Here is an 18,659-nt window from a genome sequence, read left to right as displayed (position 1 = left end):
AAAGGCAGCACAGCTAGCGACAACTATTAGCCTGATTGTGAACTACTCGGAATCAGTGTAACAGACTGAAGAGTCTTCCGTTTATAAGAAGGATTGAGAGTAAATATTTTGAGGTTTGAGTTCTGAAGTTTGCATATTAGCGTTACTCACAGACTTATATTTACTCCTTAAAATAAGGATGTAAGTGCGGGTTATTCAACTATCTTACACATAATGTTACACTAGGGTGGTCCTTAGGTATATGGGAAAAAAATACATTTTCAAATTTCTTCCGCCTCACCCCCTATTTCTTTTCCTTTGGTAATAAAAACAAACACAAAATTTCAGTAAAATCCATCGACGTTAACCCGTGCCGCAAAGCTCCTGATTTCTGCGGATAAAAAATCCATTTGAATTTCAATGGTACTCGATTTACTTATTCTGAATAAACGTATAATAATTATTATAAATGTAAATAGAACAATATTCAAGTTTTCCTCCATAATTCAGAATTGACTGGTGTTCAAATACAGTCGATTGGTTATGAGGCAACAAGCTATCAGCATCATAATCATCATCCGTACATAAAGAACTTATAGTAATACCAGTGTTATGAACCACTGTTTAAAGCTATTTGGATGTTTCTCATGCCAACTGTTTCATTAATAAAATCTTCAGTAGTTAGAAATCAGTCAGGTAGTAAATACAAATAAAAATAATAGTGATTGATACTCAAAAAATCGACAAAAATATATATTTGAAATGTAGATCGACGTAACGATAAGTTTTACTTTTTACGCAAGGTAGCTTTTCCGCATTCTGGAAACAAGTTTCTATAGTCTTTCACCATTTGCAAAAGGAATTGATTCTGTTCTTCATTTTTAGTTAGAACTGTATTGTAATCTTCCATTAACTTCACGCTCTTTCCGGTGCGTTATTTGTAACATGAAGCTTATCAACAATCTTTTTACCGAAAAGAAAAATGAAATGAAATGAAATCTTTGAGTTTTACGTCCCACGATTATGCCGGTTAGGCTAAAGGAGACGGTGATGATGAGTAATGAATGAAATGGTGGAATGAAGAAAGTGGGAGGAAACGGGAGAACCCCGAGAAAACCCACGCACACGGTGTTTGTCCACCACAAAGTTCACTTGGCGGGGGCTGGGATCGAACCCGGGACCCCTAGCACCAGAGGTGAACGCTCTACCACTGAGCCACCGCGGCCCCTTTTTACCGAAAAGAAATTCATCATTTGTCAACCAGTAAACCGGATCAAGGTTAAAAAAAAAAACCTGTAGAAATTCGAAACCTTTCGAAGAACTTCTTCGTGTTTCCTGTCACAAATTCATCAATTTCTTTTCCTTCAATACCATCTATTTCTCTAGCGTGCAGTTTAAATCGCTTCACTGTTTCATATGAACTTTAACCGTTTTAAATTTTTCTGCCATTTTCTGTTTTTGTTCATTGCTGACATTCTCGTCAAAAAAATGAAAGTGCCATACACTCCTCTGAGAGGTGCCAAATATGCTAGGAAAACTTCAATAAAGCAACTCTCAAGACATCAGAGTTTATGAGTTTGTACGTTTGAAGGCTCTGTAATTGTAAATTTTTATGTGGTACACAAGATTTACTGGGACAAGTAAACCAAGCTTTTACATACAATAGAACAAGAAAAGTGCACACTTGACGCAGTCCTCTCCTTCCCGCTCAAACTGATTACGGAAAAGAGATTTTTAAGCAAAAAGGCTTTTTCCATCCACCTTTCCTGATGTACAGCTCCAGGGAAACGGATAGAAATATCTCGAAGAGGCGCACTTCTTAGAAAAATTACTGTAAGCTTCAAAAGTTTTCTGTAATCTTATATGCAATGCTCTATTTCCAAAAGCAAGAACTAGTATATCTTTCTTCGTCTTGCAGAAAACCGAACTGACACTTCGATCAGAAATTCCTGCAACAAAATTGTTGTGCTGAAATCTCGACCACTGTTTCTGGAAACCCTTAAAAATTGGCACCTCTGGACCGGAAGAAACTGAAACACATTATTCTTCAAATACACACTTTTAATATCAACTCAAAAATATAATGCCTACACGGGATATAAAATATATTTTCCAATTTCTGTTCAAGAAGAATACAAGCTCCATTGATATGTCCAGTATTATAAGAAGTTGTGTCCCAGTGCCTCTGCTGTTGAGATTAATGTGTGTATGGAGCTCTATCAATCATTTTACAGCGATCAAGAGCCGCGACGGAGTTTTGGAGTAATGAAACTCATTTTCCCTCTTCTTCTCGAAGATACTATCACTGCCTCATCAGAATCTACTCCTTCCATTGGAATTGTATTTTCTGTTTGGCATACATCTTCGTCTTCACAACTTGAATTGATAATCGACTATTCACCCAATTCGCTCACTTTACACTATTTCCTTTTATATTTCTGTTTGCGCGACGTTTCAAGCTCTAGTCGCTTTGCTACTCTTTCTCCTTTATGAGCTAGAAACATGTTCCTACCAACCACACTAGTGTTGTAAATAGAAAAAAGTTCGTATTTTTTCAAAAAAAAATTTTTTTTACAAAAAATTGCCTCTCGTTTTTTTTTTTTTTTTTAAATAGTTATTTGTAATGCATCTTACGCCTATTTAAGTATGAAATATTTTATGTACATGTAATCACCGTAAAATGTACGGTGATTACATAACTTATTCTAAACATAAATTCCCAACATAAATTAAACGCTAGATACTGATACTCTACAAATGTTTTACAATTTATATGAATAGCATACCTACTAACAATTCGGGTTTCAGCAGTTTTCATCAATTTCAACTAAGAAATAACAGTAGAAATGAAATTTTTAGAAAATTTCATTTTTTTGTGAAAACAGGCCTTTAATAAGTATGAAAATAATGTCACCAACAGTATAAAATTCAAATAACTTGTCTAAAGGTAAAAACTAATGTTAATTTGCCTACTAGCATTTTTCTAAATATCATAAATAATTTGTCGACTAGATATATATGATATGCAGAGCCGGCTCTACCATATGTGCAACACGTGGGTTTGCATGGAGCGGCAAGTTTGGAGGATCCGACAAAATCTGTCATATGTAAATTATTTAAATTAAATATTTCTTGTTGGATTCATGATGATGTAGTTACATTTACTAAGCTGACCTATTTGAATACTACATTTATAAATTATGTTTAGGTCGCATTTGTTTAAGGTTACATGGACAATGCTAAAGCAAAAGGTCAAATAAATCCGAGCACAAATTGCTTGATTGTTGTCAGGTGCAAGAATTCTTGAATAGTAGCGAATATCTGTTCCATTTAGTTAGTTATCACAGTTTTGATTTGAAAACTAGTCTTGTTTTTGTCACAAACAAGTTCCTTATCATTGAATATAGAAACAAGTTTTTATTTTTTTTTTTAAATAGATGTAGAACAAAAATCAAGACAAAGATAAAAGAGCTAGTTGTACTGAAATTGCAAGCTGATACATAGAGATTGAAGCTCGATATTGAATTCTATAAAAAGGATTACCATCTTTCCTCTGCAAGTGTATTCGTTTTATCTTTCACTAACATAATAGATTAATATTAAAAAAAAAAAAAAAAAAACAATGAGATTGTACTTTTAGTAAGTATTTAAGCCTTTCTGAATGCAACTGCACTTACCCTCCCCTTCGTTGCTCATGCTGGAGTAGCATACTTAAAATCATTACTTTGAAGATACGTTCTTTCTGGAGAAAGGGGGAGGCGGCAAATTATGCCATTCCACGGGCAACAAATTGCCTAGGGCCGGCCCTCATGATATGTATATATAAGAAATGAATATAGGATGACACAATTTGAAGTAATGCAGGGTGTTTCAAAATTAATATTTGGATTTTGAAACTTCGTAGAATCTATTACAATTAACTTACAATTATAAATATTATATCAAATGAAAGATCAACTCAAACAGTTTTGTACGCACACATGCACATGCATTGTTTGTTTTGTCTGCTGTTAGAAAGAGCAAGTAGCGAAACTAAAGAGCAAAAAGCTTTTTGTGTTCTAATAAAGACTGAATCTGTAGTTACAGTGCAACCGCCTGTGTGAAGAATATTAAGGAGACGCTTGCAACTATGTCCTTATCGTTTGCAGTTGCTACAGGTCTAAAGCCTACAAACTACGGTTTACGTGCCAATTTCACAAGTGAAATATTCCTGCATAACAATGATTTTCAGGATCGTGTCGTCTTCAGTGATAAATCGACCTTTCACCTAAGAGCTAATGTGAACACTCATAATGTTTGCATCTGGCCGTCAGCAAATCCTCAGGAGATGGTACAGGTGAAGCGAGACTCCCCTAAATTGAATGTGTTTTGTGCCATATGATGGAAAGTTTATGGGCCTTTCTCGCCTATCGATTCGATGTGTACCGTGTGACGAATGAATCTCACATCGAACACTTGTAGCAGACTGTTTGAGGTTCTCTTTTACTTTATGTATTGTTTATAACAGTACGTAAAATGTAATAAGTACTACGAAGACTTAAAACCTCGATATTTATTTTGAAACACCCTGCATTCTCACCAACAGTATTGGAACAAAGATGTAAATAGGAGAGAAAATTTTCCTTATAAAGTGATTGTTTACAACAACGATATTAATAGTAGTAGAGACTACTACACAACAACACGAGTTACTAGTCAAAAAAATGTAATCAAATGTACAATAACCCTTCCGGACCCAGGTGGCATACACGGGTGTGTCACTTTTATAATCCGCTCTTGCATGAACACTAAGATATCGGGATATTATTTTTGCGAAATATGATTGAACCATAGTTTATCATATTAATTTCTTTTTCTTTTGGGTGTCGAATTTCGTTCTCAAATTTCACTCCGGTCAAAAATTCGAGAATTTTCGAATTTCCTTTACTTCCTCTTTCCTTGTAGCTTCCTTCGTTGCAGAGAGAGACCTTTTTAAGACTTGCCAGGTAGATACCTCGGATGGATACCTAATTGCTGGCATCAATTGGACGCGCCTGCGAGCAGTGTTGCCAATTAGGAAAATTAAAATTTCCCTAAATTTGGACAAAAAATTCGAATTTTTTTTTTATAAATCCGTACCTATACGTCCACGTTCGAGTGCAAGCCAACTTCCGCCAGTCGAACATTTGTCCTTACTGAACAAACGCAAGTACAGATCGTTACAATGGGGTAATTAGGGGACGCACGAAAAATTCATATTTAGGTTCTAATCCTTGATTTTTCTAGTTTTTCACTACTTTTCTGTTTACCGTAATATATTTTTGGTAATTAGATGCTTTGTTGCTTAAATATCGTCATGATACTTGTAGGATATATTAGTGGTGTAGCAATATTTAATTTAAGATAGTTTGTGTCTGTCTGGTAACAGTGTTGCTAACTACAGAAAATTCCAAATTTTAGTGCGAAATTTCGGGAAAATTATCTGTTTTGTCTCTATTATTTCCCTCTTGTTGGTTACATCGGAACAAACGTACCAGTATCTAAAAGTATCGTCTTTGCCCTACATAACGCACTACAGAAAGTTTTAATAGGATAATTAGGGGAAGTACAGTTGAGGTTTACAGTAGACCTTGTTCTCTAATTGGAAAGATAACTGATTTTTTTTTAGGTACAATGAGATTTTTTATTGACATGTTTATTTTATTAGATATCGTCACAATACTTGTAGGATATATTAGAGGGATACCAAAGCTTATTTTAAAATAGTTTGTGTGTGGCTGATAGTGTTGCTAGCTACAGAAAATTCCAGATTTTAGGGGGAAATTTTCGGAAAAATCCTTTTTGTTATTATTTCCCTCTTGTTAGCTACATTCGAACAAACGTACCAGTGTCTAAAAGCCTCGTCCTTAGCCTACACAGCGCACCATAAAAAGTTTCACTAGAATAATTAGGGGAAGTACAGTTGAGGTTTACAATAAACCACGTTCTGTAAATTGTAAGAAAATGGTGAATTTCTGAGGTAGAATTAGATTTTAAAAAAATGCATGCTTACTTTGTTAGATATCGCCATGATACTTGTAGGATATATTCTTGGGATACCAAGGTTTATTTTCAGATAGTTTTCGTCTGTCTGATGGCAGTGTTTCCAGCCAAAAAATTAGATTTTAGATGAAAAATTTCCCTTTTCCCCCTCTATTATTTCCCTCTTGCTGGCTACATTGAAACAAATTTACAACTACCTAAAAGCTTCCTTTTTGGCCTACAGAACGCACCATAAAAAGTTTCAATAGAATAATTAGAGAAGCTGTGTGCCTGGCATATCTGTCGATTTTTGCTTCTGAGGCGTAAAAAGTGTCAAAATTTCATCTGTATGATGATAGAGAATTTTTTCTTTCCCTCTTTGAATGGAAGCCAGCGACTTCAGGATTTCACTGTACCTTGTCAACATACGAAATATTTTTTTTTTTTTTTTTTTTTAGGTGACTTGAACCCATATGGTAGCAGTGGTGCTAGATACAAAAATTTTGAAATCGGTTAGGGAATTTTTTGTAAATTTTCACCGCTACATTTCACTCAATAATTTCCCACCCGTTGGCAACACTGCAATATATCTTACACCAAAAAATAGCCACATACATTTTCTTAAAAACCATGTCAATCGAATACATGGTTTTTGAGCAATAAGTCCATAACTAAAAATGTAGGAAAACAACAAAAATGACCTCTGTCCGAAAGGTATAATCACACAATTTTGCTCGTATAGGTACACCCATGTCCAAAATTATTGTCGCATGTCTATAAATATGTTGTTGTGCGAATATAATTTGATAACGAATTCGCCCGGTATTTCTTATAATGTTAGTATGTGTATAGTCTCCAAAGACATGTGTGTAGCAAATTTCATGTCAAAAGAACAGTAAATAAGAACAATAAAACAAAAATAAAACTTTCTTGTCCATTTAGCAACATTTCGTTTTACTCACTGTAATTTTCGTATTTATAATTATTTTCCTATGAAATTTAACACAAATATATATTTCCCGATTATACACATAGTACCAGTATTAAAAGTACCCTGCAAAACGATTATCAAATTATATTCTTACAAGAAGAGAGTTATAGATATGCGACAATCATTTTGGACATGAGTGTACAAAGAAACAAACGATATGTAAGTTACGAGGGCTTCGACTCAAGTTCTGTTGATTATTTCAATAATCTGCAACATAAATCAATAAATAATAGTTGCCAGAAAAAAACACACATTTGGAAAAAAAATGTGAAACAGAACGTTTTTTTTTATTTTAAAAAACTACAGAAAATAAACTTTTTTTTACAACACTAAACCATACTTCCAGGACGTCCTTTTTGTCTTTGAGATATAAAGAGTTCCTTATCCTCCTGAATTTGTATTAGTCTAAAAAATTTGCATGAGCTATATAAAATAAATCGTCTAACATATCTAAGAAATATATGTCTTGTTTCTTCGTCTTTCACTATTTCTTATAATTGATTTTTGAAATCGATGCCACATTTCGTACAATCCAATGAGTTTATCGATGCTGTGGTAAGTATCCTTGATCGGTAGGTAGTCTTGCTTTAGACCAAAACATTTCTGTTTCACGAACAGCTAACCAAGTACTCTCTCTTAAAGGTAATGTCACCGTTCATAAATTATAAAAGAACGCACTAAGTACTTGTCTGTTCTTCGGTAACTTAGAACCCAATATCTGTTTACTCATATTACCAAGGAGCTAAATACCACTGCGATGACTGTATTCACTAGGCACAGAACACACAATAAATTATCACTTTGTTCATTTAATCACACGTAATGATACAAGGTCCATAATGAAACTTCAATCCCCTGAAAATAACGATCACATTATAGACTAGATCACATCAAAAGACTAGAAATAGAGAACCCAAAAATATATATTATAAGTAGTCTAAATTTATATTAGTTACAATAACAGTTGTAATTAAAAACAAAGAAAGAACGACTTAGTTGTAAATGGTTGCAAAAAGATAAATGCTTGACATTTATTTATTATTTCCAATTTAATTTTGTTCATAAATCTGCTCTAAATTACATATAAAATGGAATGAAATAGAATAATTTAAACCTGTGAATGCATTGTCATCTATTGAGCAACATTGGAAACTAGTGTTTTCTAAACCCTATTTCTTTAAAGATTTAAATGTCTCTGCGGCACTATTTATCATCATCATAACGAACTCAAATTTACACAGGACACTTTTCTTATCAAAAGGAAAAGAAATAAGGGGTGCGGTCTCAGTTATATACAACTCGAGAAATAAGGACCACCCTAATGTTACACACTATGTAAGAACCATGAATCTACGTTAATTAGGGTACGAGCAGGAACTGGACAAATATATAGCTCAGGACATGTAAATTTTTTCGGGAGAAGTTTCGTTAGGCATCTAACCCTAGAGCTTCACTAAACAACTTAAATCGCTAAACAACAATTTCCCGAATTTATTCATAAATTTTGCATTTGCGACGCAACTATTTGAAAATCTGCTTCATCCTGAAGAAAATAATGTACAAGCACATGATCTAAGGTATTTAGGGTACGACCAAGCCTTCGTAAAGTAAGTTTGTTGTTCTTTTTAACCAATTTTGCCCTACTTATCGTTGTCGTTCTAGCAGAAGTCACTAATTCTCTGACACGGGAAAGTAAGGATAGAGCTACGAGGCTTCAAATTTTGAATATAGGATTGCTGTTACAGACATGTGGAAGTGCGTAATTGAAATAGGAAAAAGAATTTATTGACTAATTGTTTGTGTTGAAAGTGTGTGAAGAGACTGAACAGTGTCACTGTGTTTCATAACACATTTGATACAAGTATCGTGAAAGAGAGGTAAATATACCCCTCCCTTTCATAATAAGTTATGTAACAGCAATTTTGAAACAAAGGAATGAAAATAATATGTATCAATGTAGCCAACATAAATTTAGAATCATCCATACTGACTAACAAGAATCATGACCTGTATTGAGTCTTGTTCGGAAACGTAGTACCTCTCTAAATAACTCGAAAGCTGGATAATTGTGTAAATTCAAATGAGTACATCAAGAAACAAATGAAGTTGAATATAAATTCCTTTGATACTGCACGTAAATAACTACAGGCAAATGGTTATCGATCTGAACCCAGATATTCACATAATCAATATATTGCAATTTTTGGTTTATACTGAATTTTGAATCGGATCCCATTGTGCCCAAAATGCAACTTTGTGATGTTTTAGTGCACATATGAGACTACAATCTGGACAATTTTGAACAAATTCACAGGGACATTTCTGTGCGAAATTCAAAATTCAAATATTAATTTAAATTTTTGAAGTGTTATTTTTTATTGTACAGGTTTTTGCAATATAATACAACTTGTAGAGCAATCTTTACGCTTTCCAATGGTGTTTTTTTTTTCATATATCTAATGCACATAGTAACCATTTTATGACAATTTTTAATAATCACTGTAACTGAAAAAAAATACTCTTTTTTGCAATTTTTGAATACCCTGTATGGGGACACTTTCAAGAGGAGACACGTAATATTTGGGATTTTTTCATCTCTCACTGTAATAAACCTCTGCACCAATTTTTACAAAAATCTAAGATTGTCAAGTCAGATTTTGTCATTTCATTGGTTGATTTCACATGGAATGCCCCTATTATTATTATTGTCTGTAATAGTCGGCTTTACAAAGACTTTAGTAACAAGCATCAAATGATACCGCATAAAAGCGGCATTGCCACTGAAAAAATTCACTCTTAATAGCATTTATTGTATAGTTGCAGTGAGCGTAACGACCAAGTATATTACACATTTTACATGACGAAAAGACGTAAGCGACACAAATGGCGCTTACGACTTTACGTAAAATAATGAACAATACAAGAGAGTCGTTTAGGCCAGTTGAGCATTTCTTACTGGAAAAAAACTATTAGAGTTACGCCACTTCGTCAGATGATAGAGTAAGGTTTGAAGAGTCTCCAGTTGAAATATCTCATTTTATAAAAAATTGGCGCTTACGTCTCTACGTCATATAAGCGACGATATAACAGATCTAGAAAACCATGAATCGAAGATGATTTAGAGTATGAGCGGCAGCTTTGTGAAGTGTTGAATTCCTTTAGAAACATTTGTTTCTAACACATGAACTCCATAGAACCTGAATTTAACTCTCAATAGTTGTAAGTGAGGGACCTCGTCACCCAAATGTAACTTTCACGTATCTTTACTTTGGGGACGCATGGTGTCCAGGTGATTCACGCTCTATACTAGCAAAAACCTACAGTAAGATAAAGCACGGATATACGACAATAATAATAGAAAAATATTTTCATTGAAGTAGAAAGGTCATAAAGTTTTCGAAGTACTATTTTTTTCTAGTATGGCAGTCAATTTGTTAAAAGGGATTGAGACAACTAATTACATGTTGTGAAATTACTGCACTTTATTTTACAACATGAATGAATACAAATTACACAGTGGCACAAGCAACTGAATTTTATATGAGAGTTCTTTACCGTATCTGTTTTTCAACTACGGAAATAATCACATAGAAAAATATTTTCTTAATTCTCAACTAATCTGCAATTGGCAATGGTACAAACGCTGTGTGTGTGTGTGTGTATTTTGCCTCTCTTGAAAAAAAAATACCTGCGGGCGCGCATGTATATGTATTTATACAGAATTGGAATTTAGACCAGCGGCGCAAATCTGTCTTTAACATTGTAAGACCATTTCTTTTTAAAAGCGATGTTTAAAATATTTATAAAGCTGGGAAACAATGCTGTGGAGTATTAGGGATGCCGAGTTGTCTTCGACATTGGGAGGCGGGCAGATTTGAGGCTTATTCTGGAGGACATCAATTTCATCTCGCTTTCCTTTGTGGCAATTGGACACAAATTATAATATTTTCCCCCAAAAAAGCATTCAAATAGGAATATTGGGGGATAGTGCCTCCAGTTCCAAGATTGGAGAGGACATGTCTCCCTCAACGCCCCGAGATTCGCGCCAAATTTAGACTACATACTCCAGAGTACTAAAATAGGTTTAGTTTAATAAAGGGAACGAAAATACTTCAAATCACAATGATGTTCTTCACACGAAGGCAACTTAATTAGAACAAAATTATACGGGTTTCCAGTATGCAGATAAAATCTACTCTATTACACCAAAGCTGATGTTTATTCTACAGAAATAAGGCCCGCTCGACTGATTTTTATTCGACGTAGCCAATTAGAACTTTGATGATTGCAGTCTCCCTCATAACCACTTGATATTGAAATGTAATTTGGCAGATGAATTATGGATAGACAAAATTTTTCAAGGTAGACTGTATCCGGGTATCTGCAGCAGGAGCGGACCAGGAACGCAAAGCTACCCTAAAGGGTTTCTTTTTGGAGAGAAATTTTTAAAAAATTTCAATTTTCCTTTCCGCGTAAAACATATATTCACGGATATGTTTCATTTGAAAGTTTGTTTCATTTTGAAAAGCGTGAGGTATGAACTATGATACTCGAATGAGTAGTGCACGAGCAACTAATTGAAAGTCTAACTTTTCCTTTAAAACGTCACTCTAGGCAGCAATCTAAACATGACGTTTTGATGCTGCATTCGCGTTGCATCTAAAAGTAGTTTGCTTTGCTTCTTTGAACCGTTTAAAATAAATAAATAAAAACTTTAGTGAAGGAGTGACTTTCGAGAGCATGTTAGTAAGTATGGCATAACGTATACGCTCGTATGTCAAATTCCGTGAAAGGTTAAATTGAAGTCTATCAAAACAGTGCAGCATACTTGAAAACAAAACAAAAACACACACACACACACACAAAAATAGTATTTGAACTTGTGTTCGAAACAGTGACCTCTTCTTTTGCTTGTAATAGTGCAGTGACTCTTGCTTGTAAGTGCTGCCATCTACGAATTTACATCGTTTGTCTCGACCTATCGAACCCGAAGCTCGCATTTGTTTAAGATAATGGCAATGAATAACTGCTAGGCTACATCGTAATGTGGTTATAGTACTAGTGAAAGTGTATCATTATATTAATGTTGCAAAGACGATAAATTATGAAAGTGAATGGGTTTATATAAAGGTATCGGTATCGTATTAGATTGAGTGATTAACATACGTAACTTAATTGTGATGTGAGCCTGAGCCCTTCAACATTTGACACTGTTAATAATTGGTTTATTTGGATAATTAATCTAATTGGTAATCAGTGTTTATCTCCAAAATTGAACTTGAAATTATATATAAAACTATCAACTTGTAGTTGCATATTAATGTCTAGTCAGCTTTCGACACTTTGAAACTGCATTTCAATGATATAACTTAAGGGAATTTCAATCTGTTCAGTATGTTTGATACTTACTTGTTTATTTATATAATACAATTTATGTTACTGTTGAAATTTATTCCTTCAATACAAATTTAACTATCCTTTTGTCTAAACTTATCTTCCGTAACCATTCGGTAATGCAGTGTACCTGTCGTATTGACATGATTGCTTCAACAGGTACTTATGACTCTGCTTTAAATTTCAAATTAATGTCAAAACAGGATTTTACGCTCACCCTGCTCATATAGGCATCTTGAAGCCTGCATGGATAGCTACACTGCATATGGCGGTTATGTACAGCCTTAACGATGGATACAGATAAATCACTGGCCAGTCCAAATTTGTTCTGGAAAATAATTCTACGGGTACTGGTTACTAGGGGGATATGAATATTCATACAAACAGGGGGTCTCAAAAGTCCGCTAACATAGGGTAACTCTGTTATTATCAGAGTTTCAACAAAATGTAAGACGGGAAACAGTCTCCTAATACGTTTTCAGTCTAAAGTGAGGGAATTCTTTTAATCGGACGAGTATTTGGGATGTACAGACTTTATGCACCCAGTCTATCTATTAAAATGCTACAAAAGCTATAAAAACGCCTGAACTCCAACCTGTAACTTTGGATTTCAAACCTTTAACTTACAGTTATTTGTGATTTCACGTGTAACAAAAATATTTTAAAGTATGTGTACTTTAAATAAATTATTATTTAAATACATCTTTTTTATAAACTTTATGTTTTAAAGCTATTGTTCAAAGCCATTGTATTTTACTAAGCCTTCTCCAAAATCAATGCAAATGAATTGTGCTGCCATCTTTAGAGTTCTTTTAAACTATATGTTTGTGGCCAACCCTTTCGACAATGAGATCTCGGAAACTACAGGCTCTAGAAAGATGACGTTTCCACTGATCGATTGCAAATTTTGCATAAATTATCTAATTCTAATTGAACATTTATAAAACATGGTCATTATTTGTTTACTGCAGTTTTGCGGGTACACTGGAAGTGTCTATTTTTAAAAGCATCATATCGTATGCATTATACATTTCAACACCACATTGTTGTATATACGGGTTGAATATGTCTCAGGCGTTTGTTTCATGGTCAAATAATACTGAAACAGGAAGGATAACCATTTCTCCAGTATAAGATGAACCTTTATTTTTTTGGAGTGTTTTGCCCAATGAACACCATATATAACTGACATTATAATTATGTATATAACGTATTTGCTTATTACATTACATGCATGCAAGAAGAAAGAAAACGCTGGTCATACATGACTTAGAGACACCAACCGGAAATAGGCTTAAATTTTGCAAACGGTGAAAGATATTGATAAAAAATAATCGAAAAAATCTCCCCTTTGTGATACTTCTTGCCGATTTTTTTTTTTTTTTTTTTAAATCAAGACGTCTTTTACTTTTGTCTCTAAAGGGACATGTACAGATGATGTGAGGAATGAGAGTTCATATGCGAATGACGCGCTGTGTAAAGAGCGCAGGTTCAGCTAGTGTTAAATGAAAATACAACGTTGCGATTTACCTGAAGCCACAACATAAAAGTGAATGAAGTTACTGTAAAGAATTCGATTTTTTTAAAAAAATCCTTTACTTTAGATTGAAAACATTTAGAGACGGGACATTTTGTTGTAACTCGAATAATAATAGACTTACCTTCCGTCAGGGGACTTTTAAAACACCCTGTATATATATACAAAGATCCGAAATACAAGATTTAACCTCTATAATTTATTTACTGTCTTCTTCACTGGTCTAGTAACTAGCGTGTGTATCTTTGGTGTGCGTGGTCCGGGTTTGATTCCCGTAGGGGTACAAAAATTAAATTCCATCATTATTCACTTTCATTAATTATAAGCATCCTTTAGTCTGAAGCGTATAACGTGGGGCGTTAAACTATATTATATATATATATATATATATATATATATATATATATATATATATATATATATATATATATATAATTATTTTTACTTACCTCTATACTAAAATACCCTCTGTCTACATAGTCTCCTAGGAAGAGGTATTTTGTGGACGCTGGAGGACCTCCTACTTCAAACAATTTCATCAAGTCGTAAAACTGTCCGTGAATGTCTCCGCATACTGAAATGAAACAATTTTACAACTTTACACAAAAATAAATGCGAATTTAAACACATTATTTCAATATTTTACAAGAAAGTGGCTTTTAAACCTATCTACTTACAGCAGACATCAGGCATCGAGCTACTACCACAAGTTAACAAATAGGGCAAGAGCAATATAGCATGTTCTTTTCTCTGTGGTTCATTCAAGAAATGCATTTAAAAGCAATTAGGAGCTCGAGTGCGGGAATAAAGTGAGATTCCGGATTAGGAATACTCCGTATAATATAAGAACTGAGTAGATGTGAAGTGAGCCATGTATTTCGCGCTATCCCGCTTTTTCTTCTTCCTAGGAAAACTTACTATAAAATAAATTGTGAAATACTATGGAACAGCCTAAAAAAATATAACGGATGAGAGAAAAACTACCACAAACTAAACCACTAATAAATTTTAAACATAATGAACAATACTAACGCGCAAACAAATTCTGAAATAACCGCTATTCAAAATTAACATTAAATGTGTAACAGGATTATAAATTTGAAGTAAAATCTCTAAAAGGTAAATGAGACATCGAAACATCGTGCCATTTATTCTATAGCATACAATTTATTAGAATGTAATGAAACCTATATCTAATGAAACGTATGGTATCTATTTCCTTTTTCTTTACAAAGTTTTCCTTAATCCACATGAAATGTTCACATTTGTATATTCAAGTCCGTTGAATACAGGTTCCGCTACACCTTTCGTAACTTACCACCACCTGTTTTAACATTTCTTTGGTTCAATGGTTACCAATGGCGTAGCAGCTGCCCCCGCAGTGTGGGGGGGGGAGTCTTGCGATAAATAAAGATTTAAAGTAGAACTTCAACCTTACTTCCACTAAATAAATCCACTTGCAAACATTGTGTGTATTTGTGTGTGCATCGTGATTTCCACGCCACAAAGACTTCTCGGTTTCGAAAATAATAATAATCATCATCATCATCAAGTACGTTGAATTTTAGTTCAGTTTCGCAGCAGAAGAATGTTCTTTTGTTCCTCCCTCTCCGAGATTTTGGCCTTTGGGGTCCCCAACTGACTATCTGTTCGCTCTATGTACACAGTATTGCTAGCATCTGAGAGGGATGCTAGGCTGGAAATTCAGAGATGAGCAGTAAATGTCCCCACCCCTTCTACTTAATGGTTGACATTTGCAGTGACAGGCAGAAGAAAACTAAAAACATTCTTCCGTGTCCCGCCTTCTCAGCAAAAACTAGCGAACAATACCTAGGATGAGTCAAAGTTTAAAAATGGAATGAAAAGGGGTAAGGAGTAATAGTATGTTGACCATGTGACATGCATTTCGTAACGAGAAGTCTTGCTTGTTGGTAGGACGTCAAGCAAATACAAGCAGCAAAGTGGCAGTTGTGTGTGATATTGTGTTAAAGTGAATTGCATTTTAGATTAACAGTATTCCTTCTAGTGGTGAGTGTGATATCTGATGTTTGACTTTTTTTTTAATCATAGGCTGTGATTTCCCCCTGTGTAGTGCCTCCCCCGCCCAATGTCTATGTCCAGTAAACGAGCGTATCCCAGCGGAGCGACAAAGAAAAAAAATAACCAAACAAAGGGATAATTTCTTGAATAGCATCCCGAAAATTTTTCACATTTTTCAGTAATCAAAGAAAGTGAACAACATATTTCACCAGAAACTTTACAAGATGAAAAATCTGAGATTGATTGTGAATTCGAGGTGTGTGCAAATATGGAATGTGAACCCGTGGAAGATGAGCATAGTGTTTCTTGCCCTTCGGATAACAAACTTACCGAAATCAACACTAGTTCCCCCTTCCCCTCCACTTAATTTAATGTTGACGATACTGCTGAAGCATTAGATTTTTCTCATAAATATCCATCCGATCGAGGTAATTTTAGTTTCGAAATCCCAGCAAACTTAAAAAAGTGCATTTTGAGTTATGGCCCCTGCAAACCAACTGGTTCTTTTATTAGAGACGAGAAAAATAATTGTTTCTCTTCCTATTATTTTCAAAATACGCAACACGGCGAAATCCCACGACAATGGTTATGTTAACTGGAAAAACTGAACCGCGCATATTGTGAGCTCTGCTGGCTCATGGATTGAAGGAATAAGTGACTGACAAGGACTAGCGAAAACAAGATAAAAGAGCACGAACGAGCTCAATATCATTTGCAAGCTTGTATTACTTACACGATATGGAAAAATAATAGTACTGTGAGAGAGAGTTTAGTATCTGAAATGAAAGACGAGATAAGTTATTTTCGAGAAATATTGAGGAGGAGTCACACTCACTTTGGTGTTGTGTAGAGATGCAAGGGCTCGAGAAAAAAAAACTTTTTTTTTTTTGGAAAAAAATAGTTTTCTTTCTGCTTCGCTTTTTCGCTTGGGAAATTTTGTGCTTTTTTTCAAAATTTTGCTTTAAATTGATAAAGCATACTTTGTTTCGCTTCTCTATAGCACAAGAACTCACTTGATTAGTGGTTGATGGCGATAATAATATAGACCCTCTAAAATAAACCATGAATTTCGAAAAAGATTTTTTTTTTTAATTCTTAACCTATTTACATTATGAATTCCAAAGAATTAACCAATATATATATCTTATACATAAAAATAAGTACTTTAAAAAAAGACATAACTAGTGTTAGGATTGTTTATTTTTGGTACCTTCTGGAAGCAAAGTATTATTTTCATTAACTTCTCAAATCTACTAGAATTTACAAATGAATTATACACTTTCTTTTCACTATCAACCTTTAATTGACTTACACCAATACACTCAATTAAACAGGAGCCTTCTTGTATCCCAAAAACTACCACAATAACTATGATCCCACTTGGCATTACCATAAGCCACTAAAATATCAAAAGCCACTCTTGGCTCATCAACCTAACATAACAGTGTCCACTCTTGGCTCTTTAACCTTATTATCAACAGCCACGCTTGGCTCATAAATCCTAAAATATCTATTGCCACACTGGCTCTAACTTTCCTTAACATTCAAAAGACTTCAGCCACTTATGGCTCCATTTCTACATCAACACGATTACACATTATTTCTACATAGTAACATCCTTCATTTGTTTTTTCTATTCTCCAACACTTTGTCCGATTATTCAAAATCGACACCTTGTCCGGCTAATATAACCCAACACACACCCGAGTATTGCCAAAAACAAATTGTCAAAAGCACAGTATCATCCCAATAACTAGCAAAATTGTATGTAGTATTTTTACTTCAAAATATCACACACCCTCTTTTCGAAACAAAAAATAAAACATGAGAAAAATACATTTATATGATAATCTTAAAAGTTGCACATCAAGAACTTTGTTTCGGGTGGTTCTGTACATTCTTGAAATTTTCAAGTTTTAACTTTCATATACATTGTATGAATATTTCGAACAAATTTTTCATTCATTGATCACATACGTAATAATGTTACCACCTATCAGGTGCTTGGAATCTGCATAATCGGTATAAATTCCGAATTCTATAATGCACTGACTGTTTCTTAAGCTTGTTCAGAATCGGGAATGTACCAAATTTTCTGTTAAGGATCATATGCGTAATAGCCTGTTCATCTGATCGTGCGGCTTCCTAGACTTATAACCATCACGCTTTACCCAGTCCTGAAGGTTTCTGAATTATTAACGATAGGAATTCAACATATCATTAGGAAATTTCAAGAAACAAACAAACAAACAAAAAAAAGAGGGAGAGAGAGAGAGAGAAACTATGGAACACATTAAGAGTGGAAAGAATCAATCACTGTTCCAATTCACAAGAAAGGCGACAAAACTGAATGTAATGATTATCGAGGCTTTTCTCTTGACATTCTATTAACAAGATTGATTCCATACGCAGATGAAATTATTGGAGATTATCAGTGTGGATTTAGGGAAATCGATCAACTATCGACCAGATATTTACTACTTGATAAATATTCGAAAAGGAATGGGAATATATTACCCAGTACATCAGCTGTTTATTGGTTTTAAAAAGGCTTACGACTCGGATAGGAGGAAACATTGTACAACATTCTTACAGAATTCGGAATACTGAAAAAGCTAGTTACATTAATTAAAATGTGTTTAAATGAATCCCAAAGTAAAGTCCGAGCAGAAAAAATCTTGTCCATGAGCTTCTATGTCGAGAATGGTCTGAAACAAG

At 34.1% G+C, this 18,659-nt stretch overlaps 1 protein-coding gene across 1 annotated transcript in view; it reads right to left on the bottom strand.

The window, feature by feature from the left end:
• Positions 1-18,659, bottom strand: part of LOC145660529 (serine/threonine-protein phosphatase 2B catalytic subunit 3) — a 412,317-nt gene that overhangs the window by 215,363 nt on the left and 178,295 nt on the right. The window contains exon 3 of the mRNA XM_081725713.1: positions 14,351-14,475. Coding sequence (XP_081581839.1) covers positions 14,351-14,475 — 125 coding nt within the window. The remainder of the gene's footprint in view (positions 1-14,350; positions 14,476-18,659) is intronic.

Source organism: Thermobia domestica, chromosome 1, assembly GCF_964235325.1.
Source record: "Thermobia domestica chromosome 1, izTheDome1.hap1.1, whole genome shotgun sequence".
NCBI classification, from domain to species: domain Eukaryota; kingdom Metazoa; phylum Arthropoda; class Insecta; order Zygentoma; family Lepismatidae; genus Thermobia; species Thermobia domestica.
Note: the sequence above shows the minus strand (reverse complement) of the source record. Positions and strands in the feature narration are given on the sequence as shown.